The 16,931-nt window shown below is 48.8% G+C and overlaps 1 protein-coding gene and 2 pseudogenes across 1 annotated transcript; 1 reads left to right on the top strand and 2 right to left on the bottom strand.

The window, feature by feature from the left end:
* Nucleotides 1-1,441: 1,441 nt before the first annotated feature.
* On the bottom strand, nucleotides 1,442-3,967 carry LOC112885606 (ethylene receptor 4-like). The gene is made up of 2 exons (XM_025951192.1): nucleotides 2,153-3,967; nucleotides 1,442-2,050 (listed from the first exon to the last, which is right to left on the bottom strand). The coding sequence occupies exons 1-2, from the start codon at nucleotides 3,965-3,967 to the stop codon at nucleotides 1,442-1,444; spliced, it is 2,424 nt and encodes an 807-aa protein (XP_025806977.1).
* A 1,860-nt stretch (nucleotides 3,968-5,827) lies between these two features.
* On the top strand, nucleotides 5,828-7,875 carry LOC112885563 (annotated as a pseudogene).
* A 3,359-nt stretch (nucleotides 7,876-11,234) lies between these two features.
* Nucleotides 11,235-15,644, bottom strand: LOC112885532 (annotated as a pseudogene).
* Between the last annotated feature and the right edge of the window lie 1,287 nt (nucleotides 15,645-16,931).

The following is a 16,931-nucleotide window of genomic DNA, read 5'->3' as shown; positions in this document are numbered from 1 at the left end:
TTTTATCTACTTATTGGAATTTATACGTCCTGCAGGTTCATGCCTATCTTGTACCGCATAAGTCTAGATCATAATGATATTCTCAAAATATATAAATATAGTTTTTCTTAAGGCACGAGTCCCATGGCATAATTTTTTAGCCCGGCCCAGCATGTCCGGCATGAGATGTATTAGACCCATGCCGGCCCAGCCCGTGCCTCGTGCCATGCTTGGGCTGACCCCTCGGCACGTGGGCCAACCCAGCCCGGCACAATTAGTGGTCTGCTCAGATTGACAGACCACCACACTAAATCCTCACATTCAGCCTACGTATATACTCCTTCTACACCTTAAACCCTAACTCTCGCCAACCCTATCCACTCCCTGGTCGTCGACAACTTGCTCCCCTCCCTGACCCCCCTTCGCGGCCGATGCCCGACCTCCTCACCTCCCAGCGCGGCGGCGAGGCTGGCCCCCGTCCCCGCTCATTGGCGCCCGCCTCCTTTCATCCACGCGCGGCGGCGAGATTGGCAGCCGACGCTTGGCCTCCATCCATCCTCTCCCGGCGGCTGGGGCTCCCCCACCCTCACCTGCTCATCCACCCTCCCCTCCGCACACGACAGCGTGGCCATCCAGCGGCACCCCCCCTCTCCATCTCTCCCTGCACAACGGCGTAGCCGGCAACCACTCCTCCCCTCCACACCCGCATGTGGCTGCGTGACCAGCGGCCGCCGCTCCTCCGCTCCACACGTGGCGGCACGGCCGGTGCCCGCCGCATCTCCTCCCTGCGCGGCGGCGCGACCGGTGCCCGCCCATCCCTCCATGCGAGCAATGTTCCAGACCAAACGGGTCGATTGGACCAGCACGACACGGCTAAGGCAGTTTCGTGCCGTGCTTGGGCCGCAGTGGTCAGCCTGTGGACTGCCACAGCACAGCCCGTTCAGCAACCGTGCTTAAACGGGCTGTGTCCCGTGCCGTGTTGGGCGGGCCGCCCGTCTGTCCAACTATACCTATAAACTATGATCTATATGGAACAGAGCAAGGGGCGATAACAGTGCCCAAACAGATGGAAAACAGAGCAAGGGAATTTCATGTCTACAAAGATGCAGGCATGTTGGTGGCAAAAGAAGAGGGATGGTAGTATGGTATCCAAGACACATTGACACAAGTTGGTCATAAAAAAAATCTAGTGATGTAAAGAGGTGGTAACGGATCTGGTGTTCTCTTCGCAATCCAATTTGACCCTTATGTATATTTTATATATATTTAGTTTTAAATTAAATAAGATTAGAGCCCAGCTATTTTAGAACCCTTGCATATATAATTGAATTCTTGATACTATACGCTAAGAACACGAGCAATTGATCATGTGTGTCCATTACATGATCTTTATTTTTTTTTCAGGAAAGAGGAGCCATTTGTGCCATGCAACCCAAGCACCCAACGCATCAGCTTCGCCGGATCAGTTGCTCTGGAGGACACTCCGGAGCTGAGCTCCCAGCGCCGGGAGCGTGACGGGCTTCTGGATCAGCCCGTTCACCCCCGCCCGCCGGCACATGTCGCGCACGCCGTCGTCGACGCCGCTGGCCGCCACGGCGACGAGGATCAGCAGCCAGCAGGCGTTGCTGAGCTCCCGGATCCTGAGGGCCACCTCGAATCCATTCGCCGCGGCGGCCGCGGCGCCGGCGCCGCTCGCGTCGATGTCGAGGACCACCATCTGGAACGGCGGCTCGGCGGCGGCGGCGGCGGCGCCGCCGCCGCTCCACCCCAGCAGGCTCAGGCAGTCGGCGGCCGACGGCACCGGCAGCACCTCGCAGCCGAGCCGCTCGAGGAGCTTCCGTGTGACCTCCATGCTCGTGGCGTCGCCGTCCGCGAGCAGGATCCTCAGGCCGTTGAAGTGGTGGTGGTGGTGGGGAACCGAGGCTCCGATCCGGTACGTGCCTGAACCGGGCACGTGCGGATTGAGTGGCTGCTGCAGCTGGAACCGCAGGAGGAGCGTCATGGTTTCTCCAAAGCCTTCGGACTCGGATGCCCACCACATGTTTCCATTCATCATCTGAACAAATTTTAGGTAGAATGAATGCGTAATATTCCATCAGTTCCAAATTATAGGTTATTTTGATAAATTTAGATATATAATTTTTCTATGATAAAATAAAATTCATATAAATACCTGCGCAATCCTTTTGCACATGGCTGTGCTCAGCCGCACGCCGGTGTCGTCACCGGATTCGGGGGCGAGGCCAGACGGTGGCGGGCGAGTTGCAGGTGAACTCCCGGGGTCGCTCTCCGGTGACCTTGTGAGCCCAACTTGGAACTTGACAAACACTTGGTTGCCACCGGAGAATTTCGCTCGCTCTGGCACCGGGATCCGATCCTGGTCGTCGCCAACGATGTTGCTGAAGCTGCAGACGGAAAACGATAGGACGCCGCCGGCGACATGGCCGTGGCATCGGCTCAGCAGAGCTCCCACCATGTGCAGCAGGAGGTGGAAGACTCTCTTGTCGTCGCCGACCACCCATTCCGGAAGGGAGCTGGCCTCCAGGTGGTGCGAGAAGCCGAGGCCCCGGCAGAGGGCTAAGCATCCGCCGACGCTGGCCGCGTCCGTGACCAGCGAGCGGAGGTCGAACGGCCGCCTCGCCACCAGCGTAGGACCACTAGACGGCGGTGGCGGGTCATGGTTGCCCGTCGTCGTCGACAGTGTCTCCATGACGTGGTCGACCAGAGTCGAGGAGAGGGCGCTTGTCCGGGCGATGGCGTCGACGGCGAGCCTCTGCTCGGGGCGCAACGCGGCGGCCTCCTGCTGCATCACGGAGAGCAGGCCGACGACGGCGTGCATCGGCCTCCCCACGGCGTCGCGCACCGCGCCGCGCGCGGCGTTCCTCGACCTGGTCGCGGCCTCGAGCTCGCTCCTCGCGTGCACCAGCGCCCCGTGCTGCTCCGCCAGCTCGCGCCGGATCAGCTGGGACTCCTCCAGCGCCGCCGCGTGGGAGAGCGCCACGGCCACCTGGTCGGCGACGACCTTCACGACCTCCAGATCCTGATTGCTCCAAGTCGAAGCTGCAGATGATGATGACCTATGGTCGTCGTTACCGCGACGAACCAGGACTAAGATTGCGTAGCCCGCCAGCTCTGACGCGCAGCTCCCTCCGTGGAAATATGGGATCCGTATGGCAGCCGCTACTCCTGCCGGCGGCAGGCCCCCGCCGGTCGCCGCCTCAAGCACGGAGCCTGGCCTGAGCACCTCGGCGTCCTTGCTGGCCAGTACGGCGGCCACGTCAGGGTGACGGACGGAGATGGCGCGTGTCCCCCTGTCGAGCACCTTGCCGCCTTCGTCCGGCAGCAGCTGGTGGGTCAGCTGGAGCACGCCGCGGTGGGGGAGCGCGGCGGGCATCCAGACGGCGCATTCGTGGAGGCTGAGGGCGGCGGCGAGCTGGAGCGTGGTGGTGCGGAGGATGGCGCGCGCGTCGGCGGAGTCGCGGACGTGGCGCGCGACCGCGCGGGCTACGCGCCACACGGCCTCCTCGCGGCGCCGGACGGCGGCGAGGTCGCGGTCGAGCTGGCGCGCCTTGGTGCGGAGCAGGGACTCGCGGACCTTGATGCGGAGCAGGCGCGGGAAGAAGACGGGGAGGGAGACGGCGGCGGCGGAGGTGGCGACCGCGCCGAGGGCCTTGGCGAAGGTGAGGGCGAGGAGGACGCGGCGGGAGCCCGGGCGGTCGTAGGCGAGGGCGTTGAGCAGGTGGTACGCGCCGCACATGACAATGAAGGTGCCGAGCTGGAGGAGCGCCCGCCGGAGCGGCGCCAGCGCGGCGCACGTGGCGAAGTAGAGCAGCTCCAGCGGGATGGACAGGAGCGACGCCGCGATGAGCAGGTCGCCCATCTTCTGCCACTGCAGCAGCGCGTCCACCGCGGCGTCCTCGCGCCCGTCGCACCCGCCGCAGCGCCGCGCCGTCCGCACCAGCACCGCGTCCGCCGCCGCAGACGCCATCCCGTCCCCCGCCATCCACTCACTCAGATGAATATGCATGTAGACATTCCTCGGCATGCAGGTTGCTGTGGCTGCGAGGAAGACAAGACAATTGTGTGTTACTAGATAGTAGTCTCTGCATGCAGTTGATAACGCAAAGTTTGTGGCAGTCAGGTTCTATTTTGCTTCGGTTTTTGTCCGGGGCAGCTATCCTTAGCGAGGCAATTCCATCCATGCAGGCCTAGCTACTCCGTTCCAAAATTTTGGATTGCTGAATGAGAACAAGGGTACTCCATACGTGAAAAAAGCAGGTCGATAGGCAGTTTACTTCTTTTCCTAGGTCAAAATTCTTTAACTTTATAAGCAAACTTGTATAAGATATATTAATATCTATAATATCAGATAAATACACTATCGGCACAAAATTTAATAAAACTAGTTTGGTATTGTAGATATTGGTGTACTTTTCTATAAGCTCGGTCAAGTTAGAAAAGTTTAACTTAAAAATACTAAAAGATAGATATTTTGGAACAAAGGGAGTAATAGATTTATTGTGTTAACTCATCTGTAATATGCATGCTCCCTCAGTCACATATTAAGGAGTTAGGGTTGTTTTGAGTCAACCATTTAAAACCTTGGTTGCATCTTTTAACTTCCATGCATTCAATTTTTATTTGAAAATTGTATGGTAGATCTGTGCGTTTCACAAAGGAAATGTTGCTCAATCTTCTACTAACTGTCAAATAAAAATCCAACGAGCCACTTAAATCTTCTACCTCCAACTCAATCTGCACCTCCAAACCTTTTTTATCCATGTATGGTGAGCTTCAACTGCTACGTGACACTCCTGCCCATGCCTTCCTCCAATCCATCCCCCCACGGCTGCCTCTACAATGTCCGTAGCCATAGCCCCCTGCCTCCACGCTAACCTAGCTAACGCGGCCTGATCCGCCATGGCATCACCTAACTACCAGATGTCCATCACCGCCTCACCGATAAGAAGGCTTCACCTGCCTCCACATCCGGCCTGCCCACCACCCTTCAGAAAGCTTGCCTCCGGCGACCTTTCCTCTATCATAGCGCAGCTCTTCCTTGAACACCCCCCACCCCAATATTTGGTAACAAAGTGTATAGCCATACTTATTATATGATTCGGGGACAATTAACTCGAAACTACGTACCAGTTTGACTTAAAGTTGTACGGCTTCAGTATAATTAATCTTTTTATACATACCAGTTTGACTTAAAGCTGTACGACTTCAGTATAATTGATCTTTTGTGGGTTACATATCAATTGTCAACCGAGAATTGCAGAGAAAACCACTATTAACACTCACTATACCACGGATGACATTTAGCAACTGATACTAACTACTAGCTGTTGGTTGTTAAAAGGTTAGGACGGAAAGTTGGTAGCTAAAAGCCGTTTTAGTAATAGTCGATCAGTTGCTAAAACTGTACGGTTATATCAACAGACGATCGGTTGGTAAATATATTATATCGAGACCGACAGTCGGTAGCTAAATGTTTAGACGGGCAGACTCCCGCGCGCCCAAACTACGCGCGAAAATTTTAGTTGAATTTGCAGCCCAAATCGAAAGTGGCCCAACAAACGGCTGCCCCCCCACCCCTCCCCAACCCTAATTGTCTCACGCTCCTGCCTGCACAGCTGCGCCCCAGCCGCCGGCCGGCGTCCGCACGCCCGCCGCCGGCCGGCGTCCGCACGCCCGCCGCCGGCCGCCGCCGGCCGCCGCCCGCCGCCGGCCGCCGCCGGCCGCCGCCCGCGCGCCCGCGTGCCCGCTGCCACCCGCGCGCCCCCCGCCCACGCGCCGCCCGCGCGCCTGCGCGCCCGCCGCCGCCCGCACGCCCGCGCGCCCACCGCGGCCCGCGCGCCCGCCTCCGCCCTGCCTTGTTGAAGCTGAAGGCCAGGTGCTTACGGATGGAACACTTGTGATGTAAGTATCCCATACAGACATGAAGAAAGGCTTGTTATTGCTATTAGTACTTAGTATGCAAATCTGTGAATTGCAGAGATGGTCGTGCCGTTGCTGTTGTGTATTTCAGAGCTGGGTATGCACCAGCTGATTACCCTTCGGAAGCGGTATGCAATCTAGCATTTGTTAATTCAAAATATTTCTATAGATGCAAATTTCTAGATCAGATTGAAAGCGCATTTTGCTGGTTTAAAAATCATAAGAGTTCTTTGAATTGTTACAATGCTCTTTGCTTCCTTTTCCTTTATTAAACAACGTACTTTTCTTGTGCATGAATTTCACTCTTGTGTACAGCATGAGTTGAGGATGCATAATAACTGGTTTTTTTGTGATAACGCACCAGTCTTACTTTGACATTTTCCCGTCTTATTCCAGGAGTGGAGAGCGAGACTTTTGATGGAACAGTCATCCGCAAGTGTCCTTCAATATCGTACCATTTAGTAGGAACAAAAAAGATCCAGCATGAATTAGCAAAACCTAATGTCCTTGAAAGGTGATTCTTAGTACCAATGGATGATTCGCTGGTATATTTCGGTGATGCGCAAAGTACATTAGTTCTTCTCAGGAAACAAGTACATATCAACTTGACAGGACATCTTACCTTCTAGTGCTATAAACTTACTTTAAGCTTCTTGACTGGATTGTATTTCATTGTCTATTGTGATTTAGAGCATTAGCACAATCTAAACCACTATCTGATATGTCTCAGGTTCCTTGACAACAAGGAGGACATTGCCAAACTACGTAAAAGTTTTGCAGGTTTGTGGAGCTTGGAGAATGAAGAGATTGTGAAATCAGCAATAGAGAAACCTGACCTTTTTGTCTTGAAGCCTCAGCGAGAAGGCGGAGGTATGTATTCGGAACACTTGTAAATCACACAGTTGGCTAAATCTTCTCTGGATCCTAATTCCTGATTATTTATTTCAGGGAACAACATATATGGTCATGATTTGCGAGACATGCTGATCAAGCTCCAGAAGGAACAGGGGGAGTCACTTGCGGCATACATACTGATGCAGAGGATCAAAAGCTTCTCTTACTCCCCTAGTTAGGGGCGGTGATTGCTTTGAGGACCTTACAATCTCTGAGCTAGGGATATATGGAGCCTACCTGCGGTAATTACCTATTGAAGTTTCAAGCATCTGTGCTCTATGAATATTCCATATTATTACCTTCTCATTTCCCTAATGAAATTACACATTCTGATTCTGACATTAATATTTTGATGTTCGATCCCAGGAACAAAGATAAGGTGATCTTAAATAATCAGTCTGGTTACTTAATGCGCACCAAAGTTTCTTCATCAAATGAAGGTGGTGTTGCTGCAGGATTTGCTGTTTTAGACAGTATTCTCCTCACTGATGAGGTGATTGCCCCTCATAATTATCTTATTCCTGAACCCTGATTATTTTATTATTGTGATGAAGGCATAAAATATCCTAGACAAATATAATACAAACATTGAATTATCTTTGCTCGTAACAAGGCTGAAAATGAGAAGGCTGCTCTACAACGGCGTATACTTGAGTTGGAGGCTGAAATTGAGCAAAGAGCACAAATTGTTTCCACTAAACCGGACACAATAGTTGGAGGTGAGCCAATTGGAAGGCAATATTGTGAAGTTATTGTGACTTGTGTGCTCAAGCGAGATGAAGTTCTTCCTCGTCCATATGGCAACATGCAAACTATGGCTGATACTAGGATGAGAAGGCTTGCATGGCCATACAAGAAGGTAATGAGATATGCTTCAGCTTGTTTATATTTTGATTCATATATGTGACCATTATTAAATAATTGTTTCTAATGTTAACAGCTGAAGGTTACAAACAAGGCACCAGCTGGTTCAGGTATATATTGTGGTTGACAAATGCACCAGCCTTCTCATAAGTTGCTGTTTTACCATGACAGAACTACTTTTGTTTGTTCTTAGGATAGAGACAGAACTATATATGCAACAGCCAGCAACCTACTTGTTATTGGAACTACTTTTGTTTGTTCTTAGGATAGCTGTTGTTAGTTGCAAGTGGCGCATATGACAGAAATTAAAAAAATGACAATGTTCAACCTGCTGGGTGATTAAAGCATTAAGACAGCCAACTCAACCTGTTGTTAGTTGCAAGTAGCACTTTTTTTTGTCATCGTTGCTTTCACTTGATAACTAACTAATTTTTTCCTCTTAGTGTCCAGGAAGGGATAAGCTGAAGAATTGATAATTGCAGGACTGTTAGGATCTTAGTGTAGGCTGAAGAATTCTGGGTGCCAGAAGCTTGTGCAGGATTGTTTCAAGTACATGGCATGGAAGTCTTTTGTGACAGATTTTGTAAACATGCAAACATTATGCTGTAAACTAATTGCAAGTGTGGTTGCTTTTGTGACAAAACTAGCTAGTTAGGCCTCATTAGTTGGATCATTTGGAAAGATGATGGTAACTTATGACCATGTGAAGGACTGCTTAATGAAGTCAATTAACTTGATATAAGTCATTTGTGATGATTTCTTGCTTGTTTACTCAGTCATCATGTGAAGGACTGCCTATTTACTTATGACTATGTGACTGTTTGTTTACTGTAATTGGTTTACAGCATAAATAGCTCTGAATTAACATTACTTATTCAGATTATATCAGTCTCCATAACTTACTGTTGGTTGCTAAATGGGTTGTACATTCGGTTGGTAAAGGTATACAACAGCTATGGAGGGTCGGTTGCTAAAGAAGTGGACGGTTGCTAAAGCCTTTAGCAACCCCACTTACAGCGACGGACCGCGTCGGTTGCTAAAACCCTATAGCAACTGATCGCAAGTTGTTGCAAGCGCTTTTAGCAACTGATCGCAAGTTACTATAAGCCAACCGTGGTGTAGTGCCAACCGTGGTGTAGTGACTGAGAGCTTTATTGTAACCTGAACATGAACAGTTAGTAAGTTTTACGGTTTAAGGTTGAAAATCAGGCTCAGATTAAAGTGAGTTAGGGTTGGTGTGTTTTCTTTACAATTTTATTATTTTATCGTGTATCATATGTATTTTATAATAATATAATACGTATCAGTTGAGAAGTTCAGTGTTTTTCTATTTTACTCGTTAAACGCAAGTTATAAACGGTTTCGGACCTTAACTCATTGTACTATTATCGGAATTCCGATTAGAATTCTGATTGACGTACCAAGAGATCATGGCTTGCTTTAGTAATGCTGGATATGGAGATTAGCTTATCACATGGGTAGTAACTGGAGACGGTGTTGGCGACCTTACTCCTATCACTGCTATTTACTAGCCTATGACGTTGAAGGATCCATCCTTGTGTCCGCCGCTGCCTACTCTGGCTGCTTCCCGCCAGCAGGACGCCAAAGCCAAAGGAGTGCAGAACTGTGACGCCGGAGTTCGTCGTTGGTAATCCGCAGGCCGCCAATCGCCACCATGCGAGCGATGATTAAAAAAAATAAGAGTGACGTTGAAGATCTATCCGCTATGTCCACCGCTGCTTATCCTGGCTGCTTCCGCGCGACAAGAATCCGCCAAAGGAGAACGCAACGGGCGTTTTTTTAAAAAAAAGAGAGAGAAAGAAATGAGAAGAAGAATGATTTCGACAAGTCGACCACAGCCCAACTAGAGCCTGGCCCATGAAGCCTAAGCCGGCCCAAGCCTGCTTCCGCATCCGTCCCGGTGCGCCCTCGGTTCGGATTGCTCACGCCGGCGAACTCCTCGAGCCGCCGCTCCGGCTCCCCCTTCCCCCGGCGCGGGTTCGCCTCTGCGGATCCTTCGGCGCCGCAACCTATCCTGGTTTCCCCGCGCAGCAGCCGGCGGCGGCGGCCCCTTCCTGCGCGGCGGCAGATTCTGCTATACTCCCCGCGTTGAGCCCGTGCATGAGGTAAGCGGCTCTTCCCTTCCCAGCGTAGCTCCGGTCGCATTAGCAAAATCGGTGAACAAAAAATTGCCATACTTGTAGCTTAGGGGATCCGTGTTTGTAGTAGTAATCAACTAATGATGTCCATGTGACAGCCACGCGATTGCTCGATATAATTAAGCTGGAGGAGCGATTACAAAATATTAGGATCTTAGGTTCCTTCTGTGAAACCGGGTTCTAGACAGTGTATAGCGAAGAGTGGCAGAGGCACCAGCTTCCGGCACTTTCTGGTTGTGTTTATTGGTTGCCTGGTTTCCCCCATTAGCAAGGCCCAGCAGCTGGAGTCGCGGAATGTTTAATTTTTTTCGTAGTGTCTAAGTCCATCATAGAATACAAGGCCTGGGCATTCGGTTAACCGAATTAATTCGGTTCGGTATTTCGGTTTTTTCAGAAATTCGGTTAATGAAAAATAAAAACCGAAATTGTATATGGGAAACTGTAAACCGAGCGTTCGGTTTTCGGTTTTTTCGGTTCGGTATTTCGGTTTTACCGAAAAAACCGAACAGCATATAACAGTTGCCATGGCGGCGACTGGAACCCGGGGGCGCGACGGGCGCTGCGGGCGGCGGCGGGGCCAGGGCGCGGCGGGCGGCGGCGGGTCCCGAGGCGCGGCGGGCGGCGGCGGGCGCTGCGGGCGGACGCGGGAGCTCGGGGGCGCGGCGGGCGGCGGCGGGAGCTCGGGGGCGCGGCGGGAGCTCGGGCTCGGGGGCGCGGCGGGTGGCGGCGGGCGCTGCGGGCGGCGGCGGGGCTGGGGCGCGGCGGGCGGCGGCGGGTGCTGCGGGCGGCCGCGGGGCTCGGGCGGCGGCGGGAGCTCGGGGGCGCGGCGGGCACAGCGGCACGGGCTGACGGGCACTCGAGCCTGGGAGGCTGGGACTCACGGGATTAGGCCATTAGGGATAGGGTTTGTTGAAAAATACTGGGCTTTTTCGGTTTTTTCGGTTTAAACCGAATAAAAACCGAATACCGAAATTTATTTCGGTTTCTGAGGAATGACAACCGAAATAGCTCTCGGTTAGATCGGTTTCGGTGTTTTCGGTTTCGGTTTCGGTTATTTTGGTTTCAGGTTTCGGTTTTCGGTTTTTATGCCCAGGCCTGGCTATTGTATGAGTTCTCTGAACGGGTATTAGTTCTAAGTCGAATTGGAGGTCTTTATGTAAGATGTCGATCATATAAACGTATAATCATTAACGTTAAAATTATAGAAGCATAGATTCTCTTGACTAGAATCATCGTAGAATCATGTCATCTAAATCGGATAATAAAGTCATCAAATCAAACAGCAGAACCGAGATTTTGACAAATGACAACCATAGCGTTTTATTGCCTTGGCAGTACTACTACGAGCAAGTTCTTACGAAGCTTGTCTCTTATCTGGAATAAAGTCCTTCGAATGCTTCAGCAGATTGACGGTGCTCCTTCGCCAGACAAATGCATGTGAAACTTATCTCTAACTGCTTGCAGCTCTTTTAGAGCATCACTGATCGATGGGCGGTCCATCGGTGCCTCCTCTGAACAGGAAATCCCAACCTGCAAAATTGAAGTAACGCAGGCAATTCTCATATCTCTGAAGCTGCCGGAGTTCAAGGTGCCTTCTTCCCCATCTCTTGTCTCTGATAGTAGCTGTTGGTCTATAATAATCCTCACTCTGTCTGGCAATGCCATCTGAACATACTTGCGGAGCCCAATGGCTTCTCCAAACTCACTGTCTGTTGGTCTTTTCCCAGAGAACATCTCCAGCAATAGAATGCCATAGCTATAGACATCACCATGGGTGGAGACTTCGTTGCCCAGTCCATACTCTGAAACCAACCAGAGTCAGTTGTTTCTTAAAGAAAACAAGACCTTTAGATATGCAGATATATTGATTATTTATACTACTTATTAGTTCCAAACACAGTTGTTTTTTTAGATAAAGGAAAATATTCCAGCCTCTACACCCATACACGGAAAAAGCACAGTTCTTAAGTATATAGTTTATAATTTGGACATGTTGCATATCTCTTGTGAGGATTGAGTTCTGTTGAGCTGTACATATCTGATAGTAAAACTAATAAAGCCTTAAACTTTGATTGAAGCAAGCATATTGGTCATTGGAGTATCCGAGAAGAGAATAAAGTAGAAAAAGAAGCACACCTGGAGCTGCATAACCAATTGATCCTCTCATTGATGCCCATCCACTAGATTTATCTGTTTCTTGATGTAGAAACCTTGCAAGTCCGAAATCTCCAACACGAGCAACCATGTCCTTGTCCAGGAGAATGTTGCTTGGCTTAAGATCACAATGAATAATCGGTGTTGGCCTATGTTGGTGCAGATAATCTAGTGAGGATGCCACATCGATTGCAATGCATAACCTTGCAAGCAGATCTAGTGTCTTTTGTTCACCATCTTCTATGATACGTTGGTGCAGCCGTTGATCTAAATTTCCATTTGGTAGGAATTCATACACAATAGCCTTAAACTCACGGCCCAGAGAATCAATACTTGAGCAGACCGTCAATATCCGCACAAGATTTCGATGTCGAACACATTGTAAAGTCTCGCATTCTGCCACAAAACTTTGAGATGTGCCGCGTTGTATGAGGTTGAGAACCTTAATGGCAACGACCATGTGATTGCCACTGTCTCCTATTCTTCCTTTGTAGACTGAGCCAAAGCTCCCTGCTCCAATGAGGTTCTCCGAACTAAAACCATTTGTTGCATGGGACAACTCAGCATAAGAGACCCTCATATACTTGTCACTTATGACTGCTATTTGTAGGTCTGCTTTTATCTTCCCATTCTTTTGATGGAACTTGCACAATGCAAATACTAGTGCGACCAAGAGAAATGCACTGCTCGTGAAGACTGCTATGATAAGTTTCCAAGATGGCTTCTTGTTGGTGTGGTTGGAGCATGGTCGCAATTTCAATTGAGGGATACCACCACAGAGGCCATCATTTCCAGTGATCAAGATTGCAGCGGAATTTTGAAATACCCCATCTGTTGGGACTCCACCTTGGAAGTTATTGAATGAGAGATTCAAGGAAGAAAGACCTCTCAAGCTGCCGAGGATTTCAGGAATGGTCCCAGATAAATTATTGTAAGAAAGGTCAAGCATCAAGAGTCCCTTTAGATTTCCTAGTGACAGTGGAATGGTCCCTTGAAGGAGGTTACCAGATATATTGAGACGTTCCAAGCTTTCGCACTCACCAATGGATGTTGGAATCACACCAGAAATTATATTGCTAGAGAAATCAAGTTCGCCAAGATTTTTGAGATTCCCCACTTCTATTGGGAAAGATCCAGATAAGGAATTATGTGCAAGATACATGAACCTTGATAATGTAGTTATGGAAAATAGTTCTTTAGGTGTCGGGCCAGAGAGGTTATTATGAGAGAGATCCAACACTTCTAAAGGGCAGTTACTGAAGACTAGAAGGTATAGCTCCAGTAATCGCATTAGTGCTAAGGAGAAGGATAGTAAGTCTTGTAAGATTGCCAAAAGTTACAGGTATGGGACCTGACAAAGCGTTATTTGATAAAGATAATTTGTTCAAATTCTTGAGTTTGCTGAGAGATGCTGGAATAACGCCTTTGAGAATGTTATGATTCATGATAAGCTCTTTCAAGTTGACAAGGTTGCCTATTCTTTCTGTTATTATTCCAGCTATATTGTTTTATGACATTACAAGATACTCCAATTGTGTTGAGAGATTAGCAATTGAATTTGGTAACACGCCTTGGAGTTTGTTCGTACCAACATCTAATACCTTCATCTTGCTAGAGTTGGTTAGACTAGTCAAGAATTCCCAATCAACATTATTTGTTGCTTCGAACTGATTTGCTTCAAGCCACACTATAGACAGGTTCTTTTGGCGAGCTCCCAAGCACCGGGGAATTGTTCCCGATAGGAAATTTGATGCTGTTTGAATCCATTGTAGCATCGTGGCGTTGCATAGGGATGATGGCAGTGTACCACGAAATTGATTATCTGCTACAAGAAACTGTTTTAGGTTTGGAAACTTGCTACCTACATCAGATGGAAAACTCCCAGTCAAGTTATTGAATTGTATGTTCAAAATTTCGAGAGAAGAGAGATTGAGCAACGAAAGCGGAAAAAAGCCTTCCAGTTTGTTAGTGTCTATATAAAGTCCAGTGAGAGCTTGGAGGTTTCCAAGCACATCGGGTATCAAACCTGAAAGGTTGTTAGTTGAGAGAGAGAGGGTTGTAAGCAACCCAAGACTTCCTAATGATTCTGGGATCCGACCCACTAGAGCGTTTTCTTGGAAATCTAAATATTTTAGTGATGACAGGTTTCCTAAGAAAGAAGGTATGGTTCCTTCGAGCTTGTTTTGTGCCAATTCAAGTACATTAAGAGACAATAGTGATTGCAGTGGTGGTATGCTTCCTTCTAGTTTATTGGCGGGAATACTGAGAAAGGTGAGCGCTGAGAGGTTTCCAAGTGAAGTAGGGAGTGTCCCAGAGAATTGATTGTAACCTAGAGATAGCTCGTTAAGATTCTCAAGCCTTCCTATCTCTGTTGGGATTTCTCCTGTCATGTTGAATTTTAGGATGAGATGTTTCAGATTTACAAGGCTTCCAATGTTGAGAGGGATTCTTCCTGTAAACCTGTTTTCACCAAGATCGAGTAACTGAAGATTATGCAACGAGCTCAACTCGCTTGGTAGCTCACCTTGCAGTCTGTTACCATGGAGAGAAACACTGACAAGACGAGTGCAGTTCGACAGCGACGGTGGAACCTGCCCTTGGATGGAGTTGTAGCTAAGCTGCAGAGTTTCAAGGTCATGAAGATTACCGAGCTCTTGAGGCAGATCGCCGTGGAAGTGATTCTGAGCAAGGTTGAGCCGCCTCATGTATGTGAGGTTGCCGAGCGCAGGGGTGATGGTGCCAAGGAGGCTGAGCTCGCCGAGGTCTAGCACAACCACACGGCCACGGCGGCTTCTGCTCAAGCCACACACCACGCCGTGCCACTGGCACATTGGAAGGGATAGGTTACCCCATGAGGCAAGGGATCGCGATGGGTCACTCATTATGCGCGACTTGAAAGACATGAGCGCGAGGTAGTCACTGATGGCGCCGGGGGTGGAGGTTGCGGAAGCTTCCAGTAAAGCTTGGGGCGCCACATGTGTGGCATGGCATGCGAGGAAGATGAAGGCTAGCAAGAGAGACTCAAGGAGCAGCACCATTGCTGTCACTGAAGTTTTGCTTCGGGATGCTATCTATAGTTGTGTGAGCTTAGGTTAGTTCAAGGCAACCGGCCAGAGTTCCTGTTGCTTATATGGTTGGAGGTGGCACTTGCTAGCGAGTACATTTTAAGTTGCTTATATTGTACTCCCCGGTCCCACATATAGCGTTATTTTAGCAAGTTTCAAACAAATTAGTAGTCACGAGAATCATTCCCACGAGAAGTTGAATCTAGACCCGTTGAATCATAATTAGATGCTCTAACGGTCTAACTAATAGACTAGAGCCCCTATTGCACCGACCAATAAACTTGCGAGGGCGAGGTGATGTTGACATGGATCGCTTGGTTTGAGGCATGACCACCTTTAGAGCAAGGCTAATAATTTAGTCTATTGTTGGTTTTATACTAGTGCTACATCACTTACAGCCCATCCAATAACCAACTCGTATAATAGTTCGTTGTTGATATAGGTTCCATCATTAATATATAGCCCACCTTATCCTCTCACAAATTATCTTGGAACCTGTGTGTCAGCTGGATGTAAACTTGCAGCCCCTTTTTCCTCTCTCTCCTCTTCTTTCTCCTCCACCTCAGTACTAATATGACGTGGCAACTCATACAGCCTGATCTTATAATACTTGCTCTTATTTTAAGGTGGAGCCAGTTGGAGAGTGAAGATTGGAGCGTGCTAGGTGTACCCTGAACCTAATCAATGGAACCCACTTTGCATTTGCATTTGCAACGAGGATTCCCGGTTCCAGAAGATGAGGAGGAACTAGTGTCCAACATCATAATGTGGGAGATCAATATTGAACGATTGAATAATTGAGGGTTCAAAGTTGGACTTCTTCATGCCAGGAATGGACCTGCGAATTAAGTTGCCAAAGATCCTTTTCGATTCATCATCGTAACCTTTCGTCCAAATTTTGTCTTTTTTTTAATGCAAGTCCGTCACCTGGTCAACAAGATAGCTTTCAATGTTCTCGAGTGAACAGAATATGGCTTTCTAGAGTCCTTTGCTGGCCATCTACACTTAGTCCGTGTTTGGTTCCTTGCACTTCCTGAAGCCTGCATTAAATCCAGTGCAGGCTAGCCCAAGCCAGCTCCGCAGTGCAGAGGCTTAGAACCCCTTTTGCGTTCTCTAATTAATCCTGCGTAATAAAACAAGTGGACAATAATAACAAACCACGAACCTTCATTACCCAAGTCTGGATAGACCCTAATGTAGACAACCAAGCACGACCTTAATATACTATAGCACTATCCTGGTGTTATTGTCACGCTGAGAAAAAAAAAGGATATACTGCCAATTTCAATCAACATAAGATAGGTGCTACTAAGTCACACTTTGGTCATCAAGTAGCAAAACGTTTTATAGATTGGCAACATAAGATTGATGCTACTAGATTCAACATGAAAAATGACTTCATAATATGCAGTATTTTCTATTAAAAATAATATGTTTTCATGTATGTGATTAGGCAAAATACCATAATGTACCGTGTCGGTGTCCTAATGAAATTGCATTTGGAACCGGAGACATGAGGCGATAGGCCGGTTTATAGTCGAAAGGAAAAGGAGAAATTTAGGATAGACATGCACACATGCATGTCCAGTTGGTCAGGCATCGCTAATGAAGTCCAAGATGTGGACTCACAATGTTTCCTAGCCAATGCAAATGGCCCATAAGAGCTTTGTTAGGTTTATGCCCGATTCTCACCAGTCAGCACACGTAATCCCTTGACTGGCAAGTAGCCGATCGGATGCCCCGCTTCCTGTCATATTTTCCGATCCCGTATTCAAGGATCCTTGGCCAATTTGGCAATCCTTTACCATCTGGTTTCTTGACTAGTGTGTGTTCTTACCTAAACCCGATCATCTAGCTTGCTGTAGTCGTCTTCTTG

Source organism: Panicum hallii, chromosome 1, assembly GCF_002211085.1.
Source record: "Panicum hallii strain FIL2 chromosome 1, PHallii_v3.1, whole genome shotgun sequence".
Classification (NCBI taxonomy): domain Eukaryota; kingdom Viridiplantae; phylum Streptophyta; class Magnoliopsida; order Poales; family Poaceae; genus Panicum; species Panicum hallii.
Note: the sequence above shows the minus strand (reverse complement) of the source record. Positions and strands in the feature narration are given on the sequence as shown.

Coding starts and splice junctions, on each gene's coding strand:
- LOC112885606 (XM_025951192.1), bottom strand. CDS start 3,967: ATGGCGTCTGCGGCGGCGGACGCGGTGCTGGTGCGGACGGCGCGGCGC. Junction 2,051..2,152: donor TGTGCAAAAGGATTGCGCAG/GTATTTATATGA, acceptor CATTCATTCTAC/CTAAAATTTGTTCAGATGAT.